At 35.0% G+C, this 26,223-nt stretch overlaps 1 protein-coding gene across 1 annotated transcript in view; it reads right to left on the bottom strand.

The window, feature by feature from the left end:
• LOC129232620 (bestrophin-2-like) overlaps nt 1-26,223 on the bottom strand; it is a 93,343-nt gene that overhangs the window by 1,142 nt on the left and 65,978 nt on the right. The window contains exons 6-12 of the mRNA XM_054866751.1: nt 25,765-25,842; nt 24,709-24,861; nt 24,034-24,114; nt 20,663-20,814; nt 13,164-13,289; nt 10,671-10,787; nt 8,561-8,692 (exon numbers count right to left, since the gene is read on the bottom strand). Of these exons, the coding sequence (XP_054722726.1) occupies nt 8,561-8,692; nt 10,671-10,787; nt 13,164-13,289; nt 20,663-20,814; nt 24,034-24,114; nt 24,709-24,861; nt 25,765-25,842 (839 nt within the window). The remainder of the gene's footprint in view (nt 1-8,560; nt 8,693-10,670; nt 10,788-13,163; nt 13,290-20,662; nt 20,815-24,033; nt 24,115-24,708; nt 24,862-25,764; nt 25,843-26,223) is intronic.

Raw genomic sequence — 26,223 nt, 5'->3', positions numbered from 1 at the left:
TGGTGTAACTTTGAAAGTTTTTGTGATATTGAACTTTGCTTTTTACCTATAAGTCTACTATCACGGACTTCTAACATTTACAAGCTCATACTTCTTTGCATTGAAAAAGGTGTTCCTTGTAACACCGAAACACGTGTCTGCTGTAATTGGCATTTTTTGTGCTTCAAAACGTTGGATAACTGATTATTTTAATTTTCAGCACAAAGGTATTGATTTGTTATTTACTTATGTGGTTTAAAACTATTTGAAATGTTTTAAATCATCTGCAGAATTTATTCATTTCACTTTTTCGCAAAAATCAAAAACATCAAAAAATATTACTGCAATTTAAGGTAAATAGAACATTGTACTTTTGATCTCAAAGCATGCAGATTACGAATACTTAGTTAAAATTACTCTTTGGGTATGAAATAAACTATTCGTAATACTTCGTTTTTTTTTATTTATTTATTTTATTATTATTGTTATTTTTTATCACTCATCGAATCTTGGTTTCAGTGCCAGCACATAATATTTTTAGTTGAGTTAGGTAAAAAAAATAGTTCTTAAACGTTTGAATGTAAGGTAAAAAAGGACTCAACTCGTAATGAAACTCATTTAGGAGTGTTTCGTCATCTTTAAAAAGTCCTCGTTAAAAATTGTCTGCGGATTGTTCAAAGATCAGAGTCAGGTTACAGGTATTATGTATCAAGTCAATTTATGATATGAGATAGTTTTCTTCTAGTCCCCCAATTTGACTCTGAACTAAAACTAGTACCTTTTGCGGTACGTGTGTGACCAAAAAAAAAGGAACCTGCATATTTTAGGGGTTTAATAACTTATCAAAATTCTTTATCAAAAAATTTTCAGACATAATTATAGTAAAGCATCTGTGTTCATGACATTTGATGGTTTTTCGGAAAAAAAAATGATGATTAAGTAAAAAAAAAAAAAAACTCTTAAATTTATTTCTCTAACAATGCTTGTTTTTTTGACTTCGTCTAAATTTTATAAAAAAGATGATGATATAAAAATATTTTAAACTCAAAATTGATGCTGGAATTAAAGAGTTAAATTTTCTGGTGGTTTTATTTGTCAAAAAAAAAGGGAAAAGGTTTGTTATTATGTTATGGGGAATAAAATTTTTGGTGTTCAGGACCACTTTTTGCGGAAATGCCCCATAATATATTGAATGATTGATACATGAACTCCACTCCTCTAAAGCATATCAAGTAGTTTTTCGTCGCCTTATTACTATCTCTAACCGGTTACTGGCAAAGGACTGTAATGTAATGAATGATTGATAGATGAATTTCACTTCTTTAAAGAATGTCAAGGTGTATTTTCACACCTTGATAAAATCGCAGCAATATCTCTGGATGCCGGTGTGCGGGAGGAAAAAGACCATAGGAGTACATACAGTCGAACCTCCATCCTATATCGAAATTTTCTGTAGATCGCAATCCCAGCAAATTTCTATGTTCATTACATAAAAAATTGTTTCTATGTATCAAAAAAATCTCTATGTATCAATTTTTTTTGAGCAATCACGATTGCTTATTAGACTTTTATTTGACTGTTTTTGAGGTCCTTTGATTATTCCCACCGCCACCCTCTGCACCATCACCGTGGACAGGCGGGCTCCTCACGCTGCTGCTCCTATAGCGAAACCGTCTCCAGGTTGCATCCATGTCCTACACACACGCGCATACATACACAACTACACACACACACACGCACACATACAGACACACACAAACACACATACAGACACTTACACATATACACACACAAAAACCTACACACACACACACACACACACAAAACTACCCACACTTTCATGCCTGCACACAGACACACACATACCCCATACACACAAACACACATATCCCCCCCCCCCACACACACTCGTGATTGCGAAAAACATAATTTAAATTCAAGATGTAAAAATTCAAATTATTATTTATTTTTTTTTTTTTTTTTGAAACATTCGTACATTTTTTTTCCACTTGAGACTGTTTATCTCATGAAAAATGATAGTTAGGGGAGAAAATTATGCTCACTAAAGGTTGCTACGAAACTCATAAGGAATCTGGGTTTGAGGGGTGTGTAGATAGGTCGTTGTTTCGTTCTGGAGTTCTTAAATTCCTTCAAGTTTATTTCAAATCTTAGTTGTAACCAGTAACATTGTACAATCAGTTTCGAGTTCTCCCTTTTGTCTGTTGATTATCATTCCTAGTCTTTTTAGCTGCAGAAAAAATCATTTAAGTTAAATAGATTTATTTTTTACTTTTCTCTCGATCACATTGCGAAAACGAGATCCCCTAATGTTGCGGATCAAAAGTTCAGTTGCCGAGGAATGAAAATGTATAAAGGCACAAAAATGTAATTTCTGTTATTTTTTTAATTATTAACTTTCATTTAATCCGATGCTCGTATAATTTCGAAATTAGGTTTCATACACGAAAATTAGCTTGAATTTTAATGTGTTAGGAGATTTTTTGGATAAAATAAGATCGTTTCTATATATCGAAATTTTTTCCGGCAATTCGTTACTTCGATATATGGAGGTTCGACTGTACTTTAAAGAAATACAAAGTAGCTTTTTATTTGTCTGCTGTTGCTATAGTAAAGGTTGTTAACTTGCTTTCCGCTGCACGGACTTCTCCTTCTGAATCGCCCAAAGTAATAATTTTGAGTTGCATGCATATTATTTCCCATTGAGGGATATTTCATACAGTGGGTAATAAAATGACAGATAATGTACCACATAGCAATTACGATTGTCAGAAATTGCAAACCAGAACCACGCGAACGACAACGTAATTTTTTACGACCTCATCTGAATTATACTGCGGTCTCGCGAATGGGCATATGTAAGAATTTATATTTTTCGCGAGTAGAAATATTCGTGGTGCTAGACGCATACTTTTATTATATTTGTCTGACTTGCAAGCGATCCGTTTTTTTTTTTTTTCAATCTTTTCTTTAAAATTGACTTTTTCCTTTTTTTTTTTTTTCAAAATTCAATCACATATTTTTTTACCCGTTATATATATATAATATATAAATATATATATATATATATATATATATATATATATATATATATATATATATATATATATATATATATATATATATATATATATATATAAGGGTGGTCCTTATTTTTGAAGTTGTAGATATTTTACACGACGCCCCCTCAATTTGTTCCATTATACAAATAAATGATCCATACAAAATTTTAAGTCAATCCATGAATATTAACACGTGCCCCTAGGGCTCCGTTTTTTGAGTTTTAAAGAAAAAATCGTGATTTTTCTCATTTTTATGTAAAAATATTCCTAGGTTTCATATTTAAAGTAATTTTGAACCTCAATAGATGTTGCTACTTCCAGACCAACCATTCTCTCACTTTCATTCTGTAAAATTTTACGTATTACATAGGGTACATGTACACCAATGACTTTGGGACAGGCATACCGCTATTCGAGCTCGTTTCAAACCAAGCGGCAGGGGAACATTTCTTTCCACCAAGATGGTCACAAGGGATTCTAAAGGCCATTAATGAATGGCCTAGGCCATTAATGAATGATTTTTGATAGCAAAAAATTGCCTCCTCCAATCTTTGGGGGTGTTGATTTAGAAAATTTTCTGTGTATGTAATTGGTGTGGCAAATAGGGTCACTAGGTTTCCATGCTATAAATATAAGTAATGACAATTATATTTTAATTCGCCGTTGTTTAGTTATATTCTTAAATGTTTATGTATTCTTATAATTTAAATTTTGAAAAACACTCGATTACCCTACCATAAAAATGAACTCTATTTTCCACATCTAAAATATAAATTTAAAAAAATTCCAGATCGGAATAATGTAAAAATCTATACTTTAAACTGTCTTCTATTTCAGTACATAGTTCTTTATTATCATCAAATTCCTCTTGCAATTCACAAGATTTAGAAACCGAAATGGGTATCTATCCTAACCTGTTGAACCATTTTCTATATCTGGTCTACCTCAACGCAAAAAGCTTGAAATCTATTGAGATCTGCTCGCATTTCATCAATGTTAGACAAATGCCATATTAGGGACAAAGATGCTGCTCATTTATTAACAGCCTATGTAGATGCAGTAAATTTAAATCCAAATAACCTTATGATCAATCGTACATCCCTTAAGAGAGCAAGAGAAAATCTTCGAGATGTAAAATCAGATTTCATGAACTTAAATTTAGATTTTTTAGTTATTCCCTGGGATACAAAGATACATCCAGATGTAACTGGAAAACGCCGATGGACTTACCATGATAGCTTCAGGTTCCATTGTTGAACAGCTACTCAGAATTTCTGAGATATTTCTTCAGTTGTATATGATATCTTAGATGATTGTTCTTGATTACTAACTGTTCAAGCTGCAGTGTTGTACACAGCGGCTTACAATACCAGCCGTATAAATTGTGCATGTAATTTTTTAGAGCAAAAGCTGAACGGTGATATATTGCATTTGTATTGCTACCATTATGCACTTGAAATCGTACTGCAGAGTGTCTTTAAAGAAGTTCTCGCCTTTCATAGTTCTAGACTCGATATTCCATTATTTAAGCGCTTCAAAATTCAAAATTACACACACCACTTAAATTCTAAAAGAAGAATTTGATGACATATTATTGTTCATAGAAAGTGGAATTAAGAAATATTACAGAGAATTCTCCTAACGTGTAATAATATTTCTTGGTGAAGTCCTCTCTCCTACAGGGATATGTTTTCGGCAACCTGGAGTTTATCCCTGACACAGAGGGGTGGCAAAAGGAATTTCTTGTTTGAAAATTTATATATTTAGGAAGCATTTTAAATTGACACTACATGAAGAGATTACCCGTAAATGCTGTTTTACAGTTAAATGTTGTATGAAGATATAGTTTTTCGCAGCAACCCATTCTAGGCCTTTTAAATTAATGTAAAGTCTAGTGTCTAAAAAACCTGCAGGGTACAAAATTATGACAAACATGCAGCAGAAGCAGTGATTGAAAAATTCATAAATCACTTATGGTACTTAGGGGATGAACTAGTAGCTTTGTCCGTATTGGATGAAGGAATTAACTTTGAAGATAGGAAAAGACTACTTCAAAAAAATGCTTGCTGAATAGGAAGACGTGTCTGATGACTGTATAAAAAATTTCAAATAACAGTAGATGATTTGGAATACTTTCTTAGTAAGGATCTTCCTCTTTATAGAATCAATTACAAGTCAATAAAACTGTTTGATAAGTTACAAACACCAAAAGATGTTTTTCTATTTGATCCTGATTCATGGCAAAATGAAGGAAGCTATTTAAAGGGAAGAGATATCGTTAAAATGCTGAAAGTTGTGAATGATACAACTGAAAAAGGAGCACAATTAATCGAAGAATTTTACAATCAATTTACCAAATATGAGTCACAAAAGCAATTTAGTATTTTACAGACACTCCAAGACTATCGGGGAAAAAACGCACACGATTGAGATACGTTGAGAAAAGCGTACGATTAAGGTAAAGTTTCTAAAGCAATATTTCATTCTTATTCAATGTAAAATCTTTAGACGATATGAAGTAATTAAAAAGATTAATTTTAGTGCTACCTCGCTGTAAAAATATTTTCCAAACCTAGGAGAAACGATGTACGGGATCTGAAGTAAAAACTCGAAGATTTGTGCGAAAATTATTAAAAGTATTAAAGTTCAACGTCCTAGGGGCACGTGTTATTATTGACCGATCGAGTTCAAATTTTGCACCGATTACTTTTTATTATAGTGTCACAAAACTAGGGTGCGTCACTTGTTGAATTCCGAAAAAAAAAAATTTCCCATATAAATAAGGACCATCCTAATATATATATATTGCTTTTTTTTTGCAAGAAGTCTTAGATTTTTTAGTGTCATAAATTTTATTTATTTATTTATTTATTTATTTTTTGTCATTTTCAGTTGGTAAACAGTTCATTTGATGAGCAACAACCATTGCTAATCTATTATTTACGACTAAAAGCCATTTATCACTTTCAACTAAATCATTCTATTTATATTCTACAACTGGTAGCCAACAGCGAGTTAATTAAATTGCTTTCAGTTTCAGTATGTCTTTAACAGAATGTGCAGCAAAACCTCGTTATAACGTGGTGTATGAGGAACACGTTTTAGGCCCGCGTTATAACGCAACCGCGGTTTATTGAAACCGAAAGCAACAGTCATACGATGTAAGACAGTGATTATAGACGTTGTATTAAACGTGGTTGTTACTAATATTGAAACTGCAGCGGGTATTTCTGAACACATAAGAATTTAATAAACAGTTTATGAATGAAAATAACACAAACGGTAATTAAGACTTTAGCAACAGGACAACCTATGACAGCTTATAACAGAACCTGAGCCAAAAGAAAAGGGAATTTTTTCTGTAACATCAGGGAGCTTCGAAAACAGAACTAGATATTGCAATTGGGAATAGTTAGTCATTTGAGATCTGTAGATTTCTGACGCAAAATAAAACATAGTTGTTGAACATATTTTACTGAATAACAGGAGACATGTTGGCATCCCTGACGTAACCATTTCTACGATGAACAGAAGTACGTTATGGCTGGATTCTATACGATAACTCTACCAAGTCGGTATTGCATTTGATAGACAACACTTGGGAACAAAACTTGTGTTGCATTTATTCAAGTACTTGATAATAGCTAGTTCGGGTATGATGATTTAAAATCTGCAGTTAGTTTTGGTCAAAAAGCTACAGTATATTTCAGATATCCTAGCTTGATTTAGTCATTTTGTTTCCCTGTATGATCAAGTTGATGAAGGATTAATTAAGATAATTATACACATACGTAGATAAAAGGAGACCATAGGCAAAAGACACAACGTGGGAAGCAAAGTTGCTAAGTCCAAGGAAGGAATAATGGACATCAAAGAAACTTGTTGTTGTGTCCAAACGAGCTGATGTGTGCATCACATGACTTCCTTTTACTCCAATTTAATGTCATTTCCATATTATTGGCAATTTTAATGTGATTCAATTGTTTACTCTCTAAATATCACCAACAGTGGCCAAATTAAAGTCAAATTGAATAAAAAAGTCGCCAAATTTGTCGTTAATATGGCGAGAAAACTTGGCGACCAAAAGAATGGCGATATATCGCCAAGTGTCCGACAAATTATAATACCACTTGAGTTTACATCGATATTAACAATGATTTCCTCCCAAAAAGTAGTAAAAGACCCCCTTGGGAGCATCTGAATGTAAACAAAAGAGAAGGTGCACAACTAGACCTCACTAGGAATCTACGTACCAAATTTCAACTTTCTAGAACATACCGTTTTTGAGTTATGCGAGATACATACACACATACACACATACGTATACAGACGTCAAGAGAAAATTCGTTGTAATTAACTCGAATGTCGTCAAAATGGGTATTTCAGGTGTCTGTACGTTTCTAGGCATATGTCCAAGTGTGGTCGGGTCGGAAAAAAAACTCAGTATTCATTCGGGGGTGAGAAAAATGGAAATTAAGGACGATTTTTGAGGAAATTTTTTTTCGCGAATGCAATACTTCCTTTTTTGTAAAAGGAAGTAAAAATCAATTGCCCTTTCGAAGAATTCTCCAAGATGGAGAAGGTCGAATTGTGAGTGGAATATATTAGGATGGGAGATGTATCTCGAATTTATTTTATGGATAACGTTCTTTAAATAGCTGCAATTTTTGCATGATTAACTTAAAGCTCTTAGTTTTCCTACCAAACCATAGGAATAATGAAGGATAAACCTTTCTGTTAGATTGAATTTTCAAAACTGTTGCTACTGATTATATTCTCAAACTCGCTTTGAACAGTTGCTTTAGAAATAAGAAAGAAGTGAATTTTAGATTTGAAATTAATACTGCGAAAGTAGTACTTAAGTTGTATCAAAAAATCTCATGCAACACAAAAAAAAAGTTAAAAATTTGTTCCCTATATCCATTTTGCTCACCCCCAAATGAATGTTGAGTTTTTTTTTTTCGACTCGACCACACGTGGATAAGTGCCTTAGAACGTTTAGACACGCGAAATAACCATTTTGACGATTTCCGAGTTTGTTACAACGAGTTTTCTCGTGACGTCTGTATGTACGAATGTGCGTATGTATGTCGCATAACTCAAGAACGGAATCCTAGAAAGTTGAAATTTGGTACGTAGACTCCTAGTGGAATCTCGTTGTGCACCTCCCCCTTTGGTTGCATTTGGGTGTTTCTAAAGGGGTCTTTTTCCCCTTTTTGGGAGGAAATCATTGCTAATTTCGATGTAAACTCAAGTGGTGTTATAATTTGGCGGACACTTGGCAATATATCGCCAATCTTTTGGTCGCCAAGTTTTGTCGCTAACTTGGCGACAAATTTGGCGATTTTTTTAAAATCTGGTTTTAATTTGGCCACTATTAGTGATATTTAGAGAGTAAACTATTGAATCACATTAAAATTGCAAATAATGGGGAAATGACATTAATTTGGAGTAAAAGGAAGTTATGTGATGCACACATCTGCTCATTTTTCTTCAGTTACCTGGTGAGTGCTGGCGTGATAGCTATGGAAGGTCTGTGTCTGCGGATAGAAGCGTTGTTTGGCGTCGTCAATGCCGTTGTTTCACTTGCATGCTGCAGGCTCAGCTCAGAACACTGGCTTTCCCTTTTGCCCCTTTGAGGAAAAACAGCAAAATAAGTCATGCATCATAAATCTTAATATATAAAAATCAATGTCCTGAGATAACATATATATATATATATATATATATATATATATATATATATATATATATATATATATATATCAACGCACAGTCAATACGGCTGAAGCCTCAGTCTTGAAATTTGGCAGGCATATCCACATGATTACGAAAGTATCCACTAAGAAAGGATTTTTCGAAATACCAATTAGTTCGGGAGGAATTAATTAAAACCCGTTAATTTCTGTGAAATTAAAACCTGTCATTGAAATTTAAATTCCTTATTTTAAGAGGCTTTCCTCCATTCAAATCATTATTCAGTACTTCATCTCAACTTTTGGTCGATAGCGAATTTTAAATTTTATATTGTTTTTATTTCTTACGTGATTCTTCGAGGCTTTGCTCAAGTCAAATAATAATGTTTCTGTCTTTTACTTTCATTTTTTCAAAACTAGAAACGAAGTTTTTAAGAACATCATCATAGGCGGACTATCCTTTTGAATTTAGAAGAGTGCAGTTTCCTGTAAAAGTTTGCTTTGCAATAACCGTTAATAAGTCACAAGGACAGACATTAAAAGTAGCAGGGATCAATTTAAAGAATACTTTTTTTTTCACACGACCAATTTTATGTAACTTGCTCCAAAGTCTGTTCATCAAGCAGCTTAATAATTTTAGCACCAGAAGAAAAAAAACAATCTAAAAATGTGTTATACAAAGAAGTTCTTGCTTAAACATAGGTATAACAATAAAATGTGGATGGCCTGTGTTTGCAAAGATAATCAATACTTTAAAAGGATCGTTAATAACAGTAAAAGATCAGTTAAGTACAAGGGCATATACATAAGGAGTCCAGGGGCTCCGGGATCCTCCAAAAATTAGAAAAAAATATAGGTAATAAGTAATTATTACAGGGGATTTTCGAAACTAGGTGCCCCAAACACTGTTAACCCTTGCTAATTCCATTACCCGAGCAATGCTGGGTACGGGAATGCTAGTCAAGCATAATAAAAGCTTTTGCCACTAAAAACAAAACGAAAATCGTTTGAAGCGTTCAAAACTAACAGGGATAAGTCCATGACAGAGATGAATCACTTTAGCTCAGAACGCAAATACAACACAAAGCACTTTTGATCTCTCAACACAAAGCACTCTGAGCTGTTTCAGTGCTAAAGTGAACCAAGTCAGTCGTAAACTTGATCCACTTTAGCTTTGAACGCCTCATATATCAAGCATTTTGGAATGGATATAAGTGCTTAGCTGGAAAATTATCTATGCTTAAGATGAAATGAGATGATTATGTATAGCGCGCTTCTCCAGAAAGCGGTAAGACCTGGAAACATAAAACTTGGTACACAAATGTAATATACTAAACAACTTAAACACGCAACAACATGCTCGAAGTCGTTTTGATTCGGCACGAAATGCAATTAATGTGCAATAAATTAACTTGGAAACCCTAAATTTGATATAAATCTTCTGCATTTGATTTAAGTGCGTTCCTTGATCGTGGTATCTTTTTACGAGACTTTATGAGATCAAAAATAAGTACCACGTCTACTCGCACACAGATCAGTCTTAACACGATGAATTCAGACGAAATGCTGACGAAAATAAAATGGCTCTCACAACTGATTTCAGAAAGATAAAAGAAATCATATCCATGCTGCACTCGTGTCTTCAGGGTTAACGATAAATAACTGAATTTCCGTGCCTCTTAGTCCGGAAAAGCGCAAGTAAAATGTGTTAAGTCCCTAAACAACACTGTCTCGCACGCTAAGAATTGTAGTTTTATGTTAAACATTGTTCACGCTTGTTCTAAGATTTCTTCGCCAAGGGCGAACGAAATTCGGACAAATGCACATATATATTTCACTTCCACATGATTAGAAAGTTTTTGCAAAGGGTCTCGGATTTAGTTTATGCAGTAGAACAAGTTTTTTTTCTTCTTACCTATTTATTATATTAAAATATGTTTCACCAAAGATTGAGTAGTTGGAGGCTTTCCGCTTGGCGTCATATTGCTCGAAGTTGAAAGGTTCTCGAACGCCATAACTCTCGCCAAGTGGTCTGAAAAAGAGTATAAATTTAGTATCAACTAACAGTTATTCAAATTTTATCAGGAAACGACCAAAGGTCGACCTGATAAACCAATACAGTGAAACCTGTGTAAGTTGACCACTTGCGGTGTAGTACGGTGGTCAACTTGTACAGGTGGTCAACTTATAAAGGGGGTAATGATTTTTTTTTTGTCCTTTCTTGTGCCTTGTATTCATTTTTTGACTAATTGACACAGTTTCCGTTCAACTCACTTTCATTGTTTAACATTACTTTGAAACAATAATTTAAAATGTTATTCAAATATTTTTAGATGTTATTTTCTCAGAATAACGTATAATGTGTCATGTTAATTTAAAATTTCAGTAAATTGATCAAAAAAAAAAAAACATTGTTAATAAAAAGTGTTTTGATATTAATAGCTCCTAAAAATTCATAGCTAATCAAAAATAACAAAATTTTCACTAATTTTTTTTTTTTTCATATACATTTAATACATTTATAACTATGATGATCTACTTTCAAAACTACTTTAGCCTACTTTGTCATCAAAAATATTCTTGGAAAGATATAAAAAAAATAATAATAAAATAAAATAATTTGCTTCATTAAGTTTTAAAAAATAAACCAAGTGGTCAACTTACAAAGGGTTTTTTACAATACTCCAAACCAAATTTGGGGTACATTAGTGGTCAAGATAGACAGGTGGTCAAGATAGAAAGGTGGTCAAGTTACAGAGGTTTTCCTTCATTATACATACATATACTAATTCCGTTCCTGACAAAAGCGGTCAACATAGACAGGTGGTCAACTAACAAAGGTGGTCAACTTTACAGGTTTTACTGTACCTGCTGACGACCAATTTAAGGAGAGGGAGGGATTCATACCCATGAAAGAACCTGCGGTTTTGGGTTACCACGAATTTCTGAAACTGCTTGGGAGTCAAAATAAGGCACCAAATGGGCTTGGAATAAGTATCTTAATAGGGCTTAAAAGTTCATTTCATAATCAATGTAAAGAAGTAATATTTCAAATTTTTCTTTTTAAAAATAATTAATGAATCGTAAAAAGAGACTACTGAAATCGTTTCCATTTTATTAACACGCTTTTATTCATAACGTGTCTGAACTCAATGAGGACGGATTTCGTTGTCGATGGTTTAGAGGAGGTCATGATCCTTATGACCCCCCCCCCTCTTTGATGCAGCTTCTGGAAACGACCCCCCTCACTTCTTCTCCATAGTAGTGAATACCAGGGCTGAGGAGTCGGACTGATTTTGGGGTGAAGATGTCGGAGTCGAACTGATTTTGGGGTGAAGAAGTCGGAGTCGAAGACTCTACAATTCCTGGAGTCTGAGTCGGAGCCGGGCACGACCATTTTCCCTTTGACTCCGCAGCCCTGGTGAATACTAAAGCCCTGAATCGTAGCTTAAGTAGCAGCACGTCCGCCATTTTGGGGCTAAACCATGCTTTCTCTTAAGTCTGCTATGGTGAAGTAGCCGTAGCAGACATGGAAGAAAGCATGGTTTAGCCCCAAGATGGCGGACGTGTCGCTACTTAAGCTACGATCTAGGACTTTAGTGAATACTACGAGGGAAGAATCACGTATGTAAAGAGAATATGGAATATCTTTGCTTTTTTTTTTAAGAATTCGGATCTATGGACAGGTCTGAATTTAGTGCCAACCATAAATTGACATACATGTGTACCTTAATGGAAACAAGTGTTACCGTTTTTAGAGCTGATGCTCTGAAAAAGGGGCTGCGCAAAGATTTTCACAAAAACTGGTGCATAGAGATACCCAGTGCTGTAGTTGGGGGGGGGGGGACGTTGTCCGTGGAACAAATTGTTTATTATTGATAAAATTATGTAAATTTAGTGCAAATTCTTTCAAAAATACTTCAAAAAAAATTTGTTTTTTAGATTAAAACTAGCTAAGTGAACTATTCTGCTGTCTGCAGGTAAAGGGCAAATTTTTATTTTTCATATTTTTGCACTTTTGTCATTTATTGTAAGTTAGCTTTAAAGTACAAGTTTACTTATTTGGTTTCCGCTGAAAAAAAAAAGAAGTCTCATTCCAACATTTCCCCATCATTAGTATTGAGTTCAATCCACATTTCTTTAAATATGTTGAAAACTCATTTCTGCAGATATTGCCGTATAATTGCCCACGGCAGTATTAACATGGTTTATTATTTTTTTGCTGGGAAAACAAAAATCCGTCAACCACATTTACTCTACGCGAAAATTGATTATTAAATTTAATAAAATAAAAATAAAAACAGATTCAAATGAATCATATCTAAGAACAGATCCCTTTTCAAACAAACAAACAATAAATGGGATCCAAAATTTCGAAAGTCATACATTTTCTATTCCTCTGACTTACTTGTTGAGGGGAGGCGCACAGCAACAGCAGTACCGTCTGACGAAGTTCTGAAAATGTGTCGGAGGTTGACGGGAACACTCTCGGTCCGGTGTAGTGAATATGATGGCTTGTTCCTTTGGAGAAACGCTGGGGAAGAAAAAAGTTCTTTTATTCGAAATCACTAATACGGTAGAACTCCCCGATGTAACAATGTTCTTCCATATCTTCCACATTTAACGTTTTTCCGTTTTTAACATTTTCTGTCGTTAGTCCCGAATTTCTGCAATGCTTTTAGAGATATTTCTTCCCGTGTATAACGTTTATCTCTTCACTGCATTCCCATTTTAAAAATTTTAACTTCCAAAAAATGCCAATTTAGTTTTGCTCATTTTTCTATAAGAAATTACTCATTAGCCTTATTTTGAAACCAGAAACATGATTAAAACCACTTTTCATTAATTCTTTCTGTTCGACGCACTAAAAAAGACATAGTGAAAAAAAAGATGTAAGTGTTAGAGGCTCTGCATTTTATATCCTGTGCTATCAAAACTGCAATTCAGAACTGCATTGCACACTGTTTCACGAAATATGGGTTCCCATCAGCTCTGGATGGGAATTCTAATCGAGAAGACAAAAGGAATGCTGATTATTTTTCAGACATAGACTTTCGTTTTGAAGAATTCAAGCATTGTGAAGAAAACCATACCACCTCAGATGTTTCAGAAATATTAGATCTAGTAGAGGCATCTGACAACGGAGGGAAGACGTGGAAGTCGAATTTCAAATTTCGCTTTTGTTAAATGCTGCTACGAAAAAAAAAAGACTAAATAACTCAAAAACCGTTTTAAGTTGATATGATCCCTTCAAACCGCCTCGCAGTTATCAATAGATCACTTGACTAAAACAAAAACAAACAAAATTAATTTGAATTTTGACATCTTGAATTCAAATTATGTTTTTCGCAATCACGAGTGTGTGTGTGTAGACGCGTGTGTTTGTGTGTAAGGGGTATGTGTGTTTGTGTGTAGGGGGTATGTGTATGTGTGTGTAGGCATGTGTGTTTGTGTCTGTGTGCTGGCATAAGTGTGTGGGTACTTGTGTATATGAATGTGTGTGTGTGGGGGGGGGGGTATGTGAATGTGTGTGTAGGCATATGTGTTTGTTTCTATGTGCAGGCATGAATATGTGGGTAGTTGTGTGTATGTGTGTGTGTGTGCGTGTATGTGTGTAGTTGTGTATGTATGCGCGTGTGTGTAGGACATGGATGCAACCTGGAGACGGCTTTCTCTATAGGAGCAGCATCGTGAGGACCTGGTCGACGGTGATGCTGCGGAGGGTGGCGGTGGGAAAATAAAATGATAGCACGCCAAAAACAGTCAAATGAGAACAATAAGCAATCGTGATTGCTCAAAAATATCGAATATTTCAAGCCCAACTAAATTGTAAGTATATTCTACTTTATCATATGGGAAATGAAATGAAACATCGACTGTTTTCCTATATTAACATCATCTTCAGTAAGTTCCTCTTGAATTTCCCCTTCATTGATATTCTACTAAATCGTGTTTTAGAAGCCAAAAGTTTTACACCAATAGATTGATTTTGGTACCATTTCATCGAAAAAGAAATGCAGATTTAAAATAGTGGTTATCTAAGAAGTGAAATTGAAAACTCTTATTTTAAAAAGTATTTATTCTTTGTAGTTCATACCAAAAATAATGGTAATAATGGCTTTGCCAATATCGGCGTTACGAAATTGCAAAACAGGTCGTCCATAACCGGTATTCGCGGTGTTGCGATCCCTTCTTTTACCACGGCTGTATAACACTCATTGTGTTTTTTTGAGCAATCACGATTGCTTACTGTTTTCACTTGACTGTTTTGAATTCCTATGATTTTATTTTCCCACCAGCACCCTCTGCCAGCACCACCGTCGCGTCGACCGGCCTCACGATGCTGCTCCTCTCGCGAAAACCGTCTCCAGGTTGCGTCCATATCCTACACACACATACGCAAACTCATGCCTGCGCACAGACACAAACACACACTCATGCCTACACACATACACACACTCATGCCTGCACATAGACACAAACACATATGCCTACATACACACACGAACGCCTACACACACAGCACTGCATACACAACACGCACACACTTGCATACATACACACACACGTACCCACACACATGAGTCTACACAAACACACATGAGCATTCATACACACACACGCTCCTGATTGCGAAAAACATAATTTGAATTCAAGATGCCAAAAATTCAAATTAATATATTATATATATATATATATATTATATATATATATATATATATATATATATATATATATATATATATATATATATATTATATATATATATATATATATATATATATATATATATATATATATATATATATATATATATATATATTGTTACAAATTCTGTAAATAGTAATTATTGTAGTAACGTAACCTGTAAATAGTTCCCCGTAATGAATATACTGCCCCTTTACATTCGGCCGAAGTATACGAACCCCTATTCTTTTTTCCTTATTTCATTCACTGATTTTATCAATGAAAGTGTAGAACGGTGTAGCATTTTCTGGAATAGTTGAGAGCTGTCTTTTCAGTGTGTATATAAGCCGTTACGCTGGATAAAAAACGAGTTTCGATTGAGAATTCGAACTGAGAGTGTATTAGCTCTGTTTATTGCGAGGCATTTCGCTGTGTTGTTTTTCGTATTTGGAAGTAAATACGTGTGTAACCGTTGAGTTTACGGTGTGGTGTGATATTTGCTTAATTGCTGATGATTAATTTAGCAGTTGTTGACGATCTTTCCTGTACATAGTGTAAATAAATTCTCTGTGTTTTTAATCAAGAACTGTGTCGTCCTTTCAAGAAAGTTGGAAGTCGCGCCGGATCCGTTACATTATATATATTTTCACGTTTCCAATGGGGCTGTGTAAGAAGCCATTAGGCCTTTACCAGACCTAGTGCACTCCCCGACGAGGCATCAGTCTTTCATGTGACACCATTAAGGCGCTGATGCATGACACAAGTAGTTTTTGACGCCCAGTTTCCACCAGATGGAGGCGCTTGGGCTCTCTTTGATGCGAAACTGCACTAGGAATTTAATTTTGCCGAGGGAATTCAAAACCAAACGAATGCCCAAAGGTTCTTTCACGTGCCGCACAATCATACGACATGGGAGCTGATTATTTTCTGCAACTCGAAAGTCCACCGACTGGTCATCTTAGATCAGAACCTGGGTCCAAAGCGAAGAAGGTCAGCGCCTTACCATCACGCCACCAGCCGGCTATAACACTCAAAATTGAAATTCACATTTTGCAATCCCTTTATACTTATCTTTACTAATAATAAAGTTGAAAGTCTCTCTGTCTGTCAGGATCTCTGTGACGCGCACAGCGCCTAGACCGTTCGGCCGATTTTCATGATATTTGGCACAGAATTAGTTTGTAGCATGGGGGTGTGCACCTCGAAGCGATTTTTCGAAAATTCGATGTGGTTGTTTTTCTATTCCAATTTTAAGAAAAAAATTACCATAAGACGGACGAGTAAATTACGAAATTATCATAACGTGGAACTGTAACATGGGCACAAGCCAATTGGCGAGATACGAAATTATCATAACGTGGAACCGTAAGATGGGTACAAGCCAACTGGCGAGAAAATTCACCATACATTATTTGTAAATAAATGTACAGGCGAACCAAAAGACCTTTTGATTTTTCTATTACGGGCAAAGCCGTGCGGGTATCACTAGTTACTAATAATAAAGCTGAAAGTCTGTCTGTCAGGATCTCTGTGAAGTGCATAGCGCCTAGACCGTTCGGTCGATTTTCATGAAATTTGGCACAGAATTAGTTTGTATATTGGGGGTGTGCACCTCGAAGCGATTTTTCGAAAATTCGATGTAGTTCTTTTTCTATTCCAATTTTAAGACACAATTATCATAAGATGAACGAGTAAATTACGAAATCATCATAACGTGGAACCGTAACATGGGCACAAGCCAATTGGTGAGAAAATTCACCATACATTATTTGTAAATATACAGGTGAACCAAAAGATTTCTTAATTTTCTATTACGGCCAAAGCCGTGCGGGTACCCCTAGTAATTAAATACAAAGTTAGATACTAAACTACTGCTTCAGCATGTCTGCTCAGTTCATACAAACAAATATTCTTTGTTTATGCAAAGGGAGCATTAACTTTATATTCCGCATTTCGAGACGCGCTTTATCTTTCCAAAGTCACGACAGCGTGCGTAGTGTCTCCGTGTCTTTTCGTGCACCGTATTTTCTAGACGTATCAACTGCTAAACAATGTGTTCGAGGCTGGCAAATGGCTTCCAATCTTTTCTAAAGTGTTACGCTTGAGATGTTTGTCTTCAAACGTTAGACGCTTTGCATGCTTATAGAAAAATAACACAGGGGAACAAAAAAATGTTTTTTCTTTGGTGCCCAGAGTATGAAAACTGATTTTAGGTATGTTTGGGGCTCTGAATCGAAATATGAAATTAGTTTTTCTCTAGCAGCTCTACTTTTTCAGATAAGTACGGCTGTTTTATCCAAAATAGGCAGTTTTAACACCATTTTGCGCCTTTCTGAAGCTAGTATAGGCTTCTAAAACAATGTTTGCTTCCAGCATATTTGCCCTATTGTCAGTCTGCTGTTCAGTTACGCTCAGGAAAATTCACTACATGAAGTAAATATCTGGCAAGATTAGCAACAATGTTTTAACGAATTCAGGTCAACTTGTAAGTTCTTGCTTCGCATATATTCGCTTCGTGTGATGAGTTGGATATCCGTATATAATATTTTCAGGGCTCGATTAATATAGAGTCTAACCCTAAACAAACATTTATGGAGGGACCTCCGCAGTCAAACCTAAAAAAACATAAACATTAATGGAGGATCAGGTACGTAGTTTCAGGGGTGTTGAGGTGTTGAACCACTCATTCAGTGTACTTGTTGTTGATAGGCAGTGCATCCTACACTTGTACACCTAAAAAATTGTAAACAAATAAAGGAGAATACCTTGATTTTCTTTCATTTTCTTAAATAATCGACTATTACGATTTTAATCTTTTCGGGGGCCCTTAAAAGTCAGGGATCCTTGATCAACAGCCTTATTAGTCCGGTAGCTCTGATTTATTTGTATCATACAGTAGGAATAAAGATTCCATGCTTCGTTTTTTATTTGATTTATGGGTGTAACTTAAACCTATACCACATATATTTCAAGCTCAATACCTTGGAAATTTGAGCTCCTGTGCAAAAACTGATGTGATATTTGTACTCAGTGTGCCAAATTTGTACTAAATCAGCTCCAAATATCCGTGCACCAAAATGACTGTTGCCTTGTGTAATCCACGTGTTAGGTGGTTGACAGATACCGTTGGGATTTGAGGTGAGGAGATTTCAAGAACAGAGGAGTGAAATGGGGTCGTTTCCAAAATTTTAAAAGTATTGTTTTCTGAAAGAACATGCTTAAAAACATAGGACCTAACCATTTTTTAAATAATTTGTTTAAGTTTAATATTTTTAAAAAATGACTTGAATAGGTGCCCTCTCATTAATTACGCTTCTGCCGATTGCATAACAAATGATGGAATGGCATTCAGTATTGCCATTCACAGAGCAAAATGTTTAATTCGCGGTTGATAGCAAGAGTAGAGCGCTATTGTAATTCGCTGCTTGATTATCATAACGTGGAAACGCGGTACAAACTGCGCCAAAGAGCATCATTTGTGACGTCATCAAGACCACGCCCTGTTTGCAAAAGCGGACATTTTAGAAAATTAATTCAGAAATAACTGTTGGGAAAATGAAATAATTTTCTGGGTCCATGTTATTTTATTTTGCTTATTCTATCAATTTCAGTGACTAAAAGTGCTACTTTTGACTGAAGGAAACAACCCCATTGATTACACTCATGGAGCGAAAAACAGGAAAATCGATTATTCCGATTAAATAATAAACTCTAGATCCTTTCTAAAAGCCTAATTATGTTTTTCCAGAATAATCAAAGAACTATACACTATTTCTCCGCAAAATTTCCCGTTTTACTTGAGTTTCCTCTTCCTGGCAACGCAGAGTCTTATCTGATAACAACCGCAATTACGTTCTGTTGCTGTTTCCATAACTGTTCATGCATCTATGAGTGGTGTGATGTAATTTTTCGTACGTTTTTGCACTAGGACCACCAAAATAACAAGTTTATAGGTGATTTTGTGTCGCGTACTGTTTTTAGGGAACAGTTTTAGAGTTCGTTTTCCTTTTCAAACATCGAATCATTGTTACTTTCAATGCAAACTCAAGTGGTGTTATAATTTAGCAAACATTTGGCGAAATATCGCCAAGTTTTTGGTCACCAAGTTATGTTGCCAACTTGGGGACAAATTTGGCGTTTTTTTTTTATTTTTATTTTTTAATTAGGTTTCAATTTGGCCACTATAGGCGATATTTAAAGAGTTAATCATTGAATCACACTAAAATTGCCAATATTAGAAAACATAATTGTATAAAACTTTTTTTTTTTTTGCTTCGGTTCGCAACAAAATTGGGGTGAAAATATTTAAAGTGTTTTTACTTCCTTTTACAAAAAAGGAAGTATTGCATTCGTGAAAAAATTTTCACTCAAAAATTGGCCTTAATTTCCATTTTGCTCACCCCCGAATGAATGTTGAGTTTTTTCCCGACAAGACCACACGTGGATATATGCCTAGGAACGTACAGACACCCGAAATATCCCTTTTGACAACCCCCGAGTTAATTACAACGAATTTTCTCGGGACGTCTGTATGTATATGCGTATGTGTGTATGTATCTCGCATAACTCAAAAACGGTAGGCCCTAGAAAGTTGAAATTTGGTACGTAGACTCCCAGTGGGGCCTAGTTGTGCACCTTCCCTTTTGGTTGCATTCGGATGTTCCTAAGGGGGTCGTTTGCCCCTTTTTGGGGGAATCATTATTAATTTCGATGTAAACTCAAGTGGTGTTATAATTTGTCGGACACTTGGCAATATATCGCCAGTCTTTTGGTCGCCAAGTTTTATCGCTAACTTCGCGACAAATTTTGCGATGTTTTTTAATTTGGTGTCAATATGGCCACTGTTGGTGATATTTAGAGAGTAAACAATTGAATCACATTAAAATTGCCAATAATGGGGAAATGACATTAAATTGGAGTAAAAGGAAGTCATGTGATGCACACATCAGCTCGTTGTTTTTCATGATCAAGCCTCTCTTACACTTCTCTGCAACCAATTTGTATGAATTTGCGAAGATACTCTCGAAGAAAAGGGTTGTAATGGACCATCCTAATTTTAATTGATGAATCAATATAGTCACATAGCTTCAATGCAGATTGATGGTTTTATCACAGCCTTGTGGTTTTTATACAGAATCACACATTTTTAACTACCTAAAGGACAGAAAAATGTTTCAAATTTTGCTGTGCAGTGTAATTTGCTGAGAAAAATCTACTTACACCATATCCATAGTGGAGCCCTTGTAGTTGTGAGCCTTGTAGGAAAGAGCTGCTTCGGTGTAGGGCAGCTCTACAGACCCTCTGCCGAAATGTTGGTCTTTCTCTATCTTCGCCAGTTTTCCGTACATGTCGTCTACGATAAGGTAACTCACCTGCGGAGCAAATTTGGAATTAGATTATGAACTTCGTGTGAGATATTACAATCAGTATTATAGAAGCTATTTGCACTAAGAAATTGATTGAATTTAAGCAACAAATATATATGGTCTATAGTCGTACTTTGAAGTATTATTGTGTAAATTATTTAATAATTTCTTGGAATATTTTTGTATTTACTAATTTCTAAAGAATTAGCAGCTAAGTACTTCATTTAAGTTATATAATGTTTATGTCATTTTTCTAATACGAATTTAATGACTTGAATTAATTACTTGAATTAGTAGTCATCCTGAATTCCGTACAGCAATTGTAGAGCACTACAATGTCGAATCCCAATTAGCAATTATTGTTTGGTAAGCAAAAGTGTGCTGCTAGTATGGAATGGTAAAGGTTTTTTGCTCTAAAAATAATGTACTTGATAAAAACACGTGCTGTGGCTCCACTGCAGTTTTGGTTTTATTGAAATTAAATAATTGTAGACATTTAGAAAAAGATCCCCATTAACTTCCTCAGCTTCTAAGCTAGATTTTTCCTTTCTTATGCTTGGTTGTTGCTCAAGAACTGCAACTTTTGGATAATAACGATTTCGATTGGATATATGTCTTGCTGTATTCAATTCAACATGCATCATTAACGCTGACCATTGTATCAGTGAATTTCATTCATTATAGCAAGAGGTGAATACTGCTTGATTTCACCGTTTCACGAAGTCGCTGTCTCGGTAAAAGTTTTTTATAACTTTGCTAATTTTACCTTTCACTTTAAAAAGACGTTCAAACAGCTTAACTTACTTCACTGTCGTTCGAGTCATCCTGTGTTTCGTACAAGTTTCTGTCGCCCTTTTCAATGTCGCGCCGAACATATGTCAGGTTTTACATTGCTTTCTTCTTTGGGGCATAAGAGTGTGCACTTTCTGTAAGTTAAAGGTTTTGAGTGCAGTCCTGAAATGCTCCAACATTGCATTCAGGCTACTCCAGCGAGTTTTCGAGCCTGTAATGCACTTTCTCTGTTTTTTCTAAAGCGTAATTTAGTGGATTTTAAATTTTAGGGATGGTTTTCGAAAATGTTTCTAAATATTAAGCATTTTTTCAATGGGGTCGTTTCCAAAATTCTAAAAGTATTTTTTTCTGAAAGAGCATGCTTAAAAATATAAGATCTGACCATTTTTTAAATAATTTGTTCAAGTTTAATATTTTTTAAAAATTACTTATATCGGAGGGCTTTTATTGTTTACGTTTCTGTCGTGTGACATCACAAATGATGAAATGCCATTTATTGTTGCCATTCACGGAGAAAATTATTTAATTCGCATCTTTACTCGCGTGTATTGGCAACAATAGGGTTGATAGCAAGCATAGAGCGCAACTTTAATTCGCTTCTTGATTATCATAACGTGGAAACGTGGTAAAAAGATGCGCCAAATTGCATCATTTGTGACGTCATCAAGACCACGCCTTGTTTTCAAAATCGGACATTTTAAAAAGTTAATTAAAAAATGACTGTTGTGCAAATGAAAGTATTTTCTGGGTCCATGTTATTTTTACTTTCTTCTATATCTAATATATAGAAGAAAGTATTGGATTCGTGCAAATTTTCGAATTTCGAATTTTGACGGATTCGAACGTTTTGAGGTGTGCTGAGTCCATTTCGACTATTTTTGGAAAATGTCTGTCTGTCTGTGTGTGTGTATGTATGTATGTGTGTATGTGTGTGTGTCACGTCTGTGTGTGACCAGTTTTTTGTGGCCGCTCTACAGCAAAAACTACCGCACGAAATCGAACGAAATTTGGTACACATATGTGCCCCTATGTGAACTTGTGCCCATTGGTTTTTGGCGCGAATTCCTCCAAGGGGGGTGGAGCAATGGGACGTTTTTTGAGTTACGCGTGCTTGCTATTCCTCAGGAAGTAACTGGCGGAATCAAACAAAATTTGGACCATATGTTGCCATTAACAGGAACAGGTGCTGATTCAATTTTGGTGGCAATAACTCAAACGGGGGTTGAGCTATAGAACGTTTTTTGTCGTCAATTGTGACTGCTGTATCTCAAGAAATAATGAACGGAATGAAAGAAAAATTTATCGGCAAGTAGACCTTAGTGGGCAATCGAATGTTCTTTTTTTTTCATTGTGAGTGCCATTTCTCAAGAAGTAATGCTACGTTCTGGATGAAATTTGGAATAAATGTGAATCTATTTGTAAATAGGCGTTGTTTCAATTTTGGCGCCAATCGCTCCATGGGGGTCTGATTTTTTTTTTTTTGTGTTAATAAAAATAGCTTTATAAATGCAACAATAAGAAAGATAAATTACAATATTTTCGTCTGCTTATTTCACGTGATTTTAATTTTCGGGAGATAATCGGAAATGTTATCGCAATGATTTAAAATTAATAACTGTTGCCATTTTATGTTTGTTAACAAATAAAACATCTAATTAATTCAAGCAAGGCTTTTAAAATAACTTTCAAGTCGTTCTTTGCTTTGCTTTTGCGGGAATTCAGGAATTCGGACGGTCGTCAAGTTTTTTTTTTTTGCTGGGAATATTGCATTCTTTTCAAGCATAGGGATTGATCAGAATTCACAAGAAAGATATAGAAGAAAGTTTCGTGATGGCCACAACATACTAGTTTACTTATTCTATCAATTTCAGCGACTAAAAGTAGTACTTTTGACTGAAGGAAACACCCCCATTGCTGAACGTATGAAAACTGAAATTTTAAATGAGAATACGGTAACCAATTCATTCTCAAGAAACATACTCTATTTTTATTTTGCTCTTAAATGATAAATCCACCGTTGATTATATAAGACACAGAGTTTTTCTTTCTCTATTCTTGCAGATATACGAGGAAGGTAACTCAAACCTAGATGCTGCTTGTGAAAATAGTCGTTTTATGAGCGGCAAAAGCTGGAAAACGCTAGCATGAAAAAAAAAAAAATGCGGGATTGAGAAAAAAATCCCACGGAATCAATCCCTTTAGCGGGATTCGGGATCGGGATTTCGGAATTGGAAATCCTAGCGGGTTTGCTTCAATAGCAATTGTGAAGGCTGTTAATCTAACTCACAGTAGCAGCTTTTACAATTGCTCTCAAAGATAATGTGACAATTCAGGCAGAAAATCAATCATTTAATGTTTCTAACAGAAATCTCTGATCTAATGCAAGACCACTTCGTCTTATAAATCTCAGATTCCTTCAAAACTTGCTCTTACCTGGATATTTCTGTCTATGAACCAGTTAATTTCGAAATCGTCGTCGTCTTCACCGAAGGGGTTGATCAACTGTTCTGCCACCTGTAAGGCAAACATGTCAAGATATTGGTTCAGAGAATGTTGCCAATCATGACTCATTAAAGTAACTAGATTTTTTTTTTTTAATTTTCCAGGTTTGGTTGAATAAAAACTATTTTACAGACAACTCATTTACGTTCGTTAATCGTTCGTCAGTATAATGTACTGTAAATTGGCGTACTGTTGTGGAAAAAAGCGTCGAAGCTCTTGTCCCTCTATTATTTCCAGGATAATAGTGCTTATTATTTTGTGAATAGCATACCCCAACTATTAAAGTGTCTTTTCAGAATAGCCTTTTTTGGTTGACACAGCATAAAGTCAATGCGCTTGCAATGTTTGTAATCAGAGGAGAGGCAGAATATTTTCTGGGAAGGATTTTTCAAAATCAGTAATTATTTTTTTCTTTCTTATTCATTTACAATGCAAAAATATTGTCCAATATTTTTTATAAAACAGTTTGTATGACTTAGCAATTTTGAAAACGAAGTACGAAAATGTGTCAACTTTTTTGTTTACTTTCATAAAATTAAAGGACAGGAATTGTAGGGAGGATAACTGACGACCACTGAGATGTAATTGGTGAAAAACTCTACTCACCTTCAGCCATCCCAAAAAGAAGAAAAACTGTAGAAATGTGTACACGGGAAAAAAGAGGTCGATGTCATGCCCCTTGTAACCCTGTTCTGGATCTAAAAATTGCCTTCCGACCAAGCAAGTGCAAAAGTACAAATGTGTAAGAAGGGTGACCACCTGGAAAAGAAAAATATTTTTGTCAAATTGTAAACATGGTTCGTATGTGAAACAATGCTCTTAGACAACTAAAAAAAAGCGTATTTTCATTTATAAAATGTACAGTCGGACCTCCATATATCAAAGTAGCAAATTGCCGGAAAAAAATTCGATATATTGAAATTTCGATACATAGAAATAATCTTATTTTATCCTGAAAATCACCTAAAAATTAAAGCTAATTTTCGTGTATGAAACCTAATTTCTAATTTATACGAGCATCGGATCAAATGAAAGTTAATCATTAAAAAAATAACAGAAATTACATGTTTGCGCCTTCATACATCTTCACTCTTCGGCAATTCAACTTGATCCGCAACATAAGGGGATTTTCGTTTTGACAAATCGAGAGAAAAGTAAAAAATTAATCTACTTAACTTGAATGATTTTTACTGCAGCTAAAACGACTAGGAACGATAATCAACAGACAAAAGAGATGATTTGAAACTGATTTTACAATGTTACTGGTTACAACTAAGATTTGAAATAAACTTGAGGGAATTTAAGAACTCCGTAACGAAACAACGACCTATCTACACACCCCTCAACCCTAGATTCCTTATGAGTTTCGTAGCAACCTTTAGTGAACATAATGTTCTCCCCCAACGTTCATTTTTCATAAGGCATTCTAAAGAGGAAAAGAAAAATCTACGAATATCTCGAAAAAAAAAATCGATGTATAGAGATTTTTTCGATATATAGAAACAATTTTTCTACGTAATGAACATAGAAATTTGCTGGGATTTCGATATATAGAAAATTTCGATATGTGGAAGTTCGATATATGGAGGTCCGACTGTATTTCTTTTTTGTACATAGAGCCATTTTACACTAGTGCATCACGTACTGATTTTGAATGCGTACCTGAGTGTAAACCAGAGGAACAGTTACCCAATCATGTCCCCACAAATGACCAGTTTTCGTTCTCATGTTGTTCACTTCCTGAAAAAAATAATAAAATAATAATAATAATAATTGAATTTTGACATCTTGAATTCAAATTGTTTTTCGCAATCACGAGTATGGGTGTATGTCGGCGTGTGTGTATGTATGCGCGTGTGTTTGTGTCTGTGTGCATGCATGAGTGTGTGTGTGTGTGTGTAGATGTGTGTATGTATGCGTGTGTATGTGTAGGTGTGTATGCATGCGTGTGTGTGTGTGTGTGTATGTGTGTGTGTGTGTAGGATATGGACGCAACCTGGAGACGGTTTTCGCTAGAGGAGTAGCATCGGGAGACGCCGGTCGACGGTTGTGCTGCAGAGGGAGGCGGGGGGAATCACATATTACATCGAAACAGTCAAATAAAAACAATAAGCAATGTGA

The sequence above is a fragment of the Uloborus diversus genome, unplaced genomic scaffold, assembly GCF_026930045.1.
Source record: "Uloborus diversus isolate 005 unplaced genomic scaffold, Udiv.v.3.1 scaffold_13, whole genome shotgun sequence".
In the NCBI taxonomy this organism is placed as follows: Eukaryota; Metazoa; Arthropoda; class Arachnida; order Araneae; family Uloboridae; genus Uloborus; species Uloborus diversus.
Note: the sequence above shows the minus strand (reverse complement) of the source record. Positions and strands in the feature narration are given on the sequence as shown.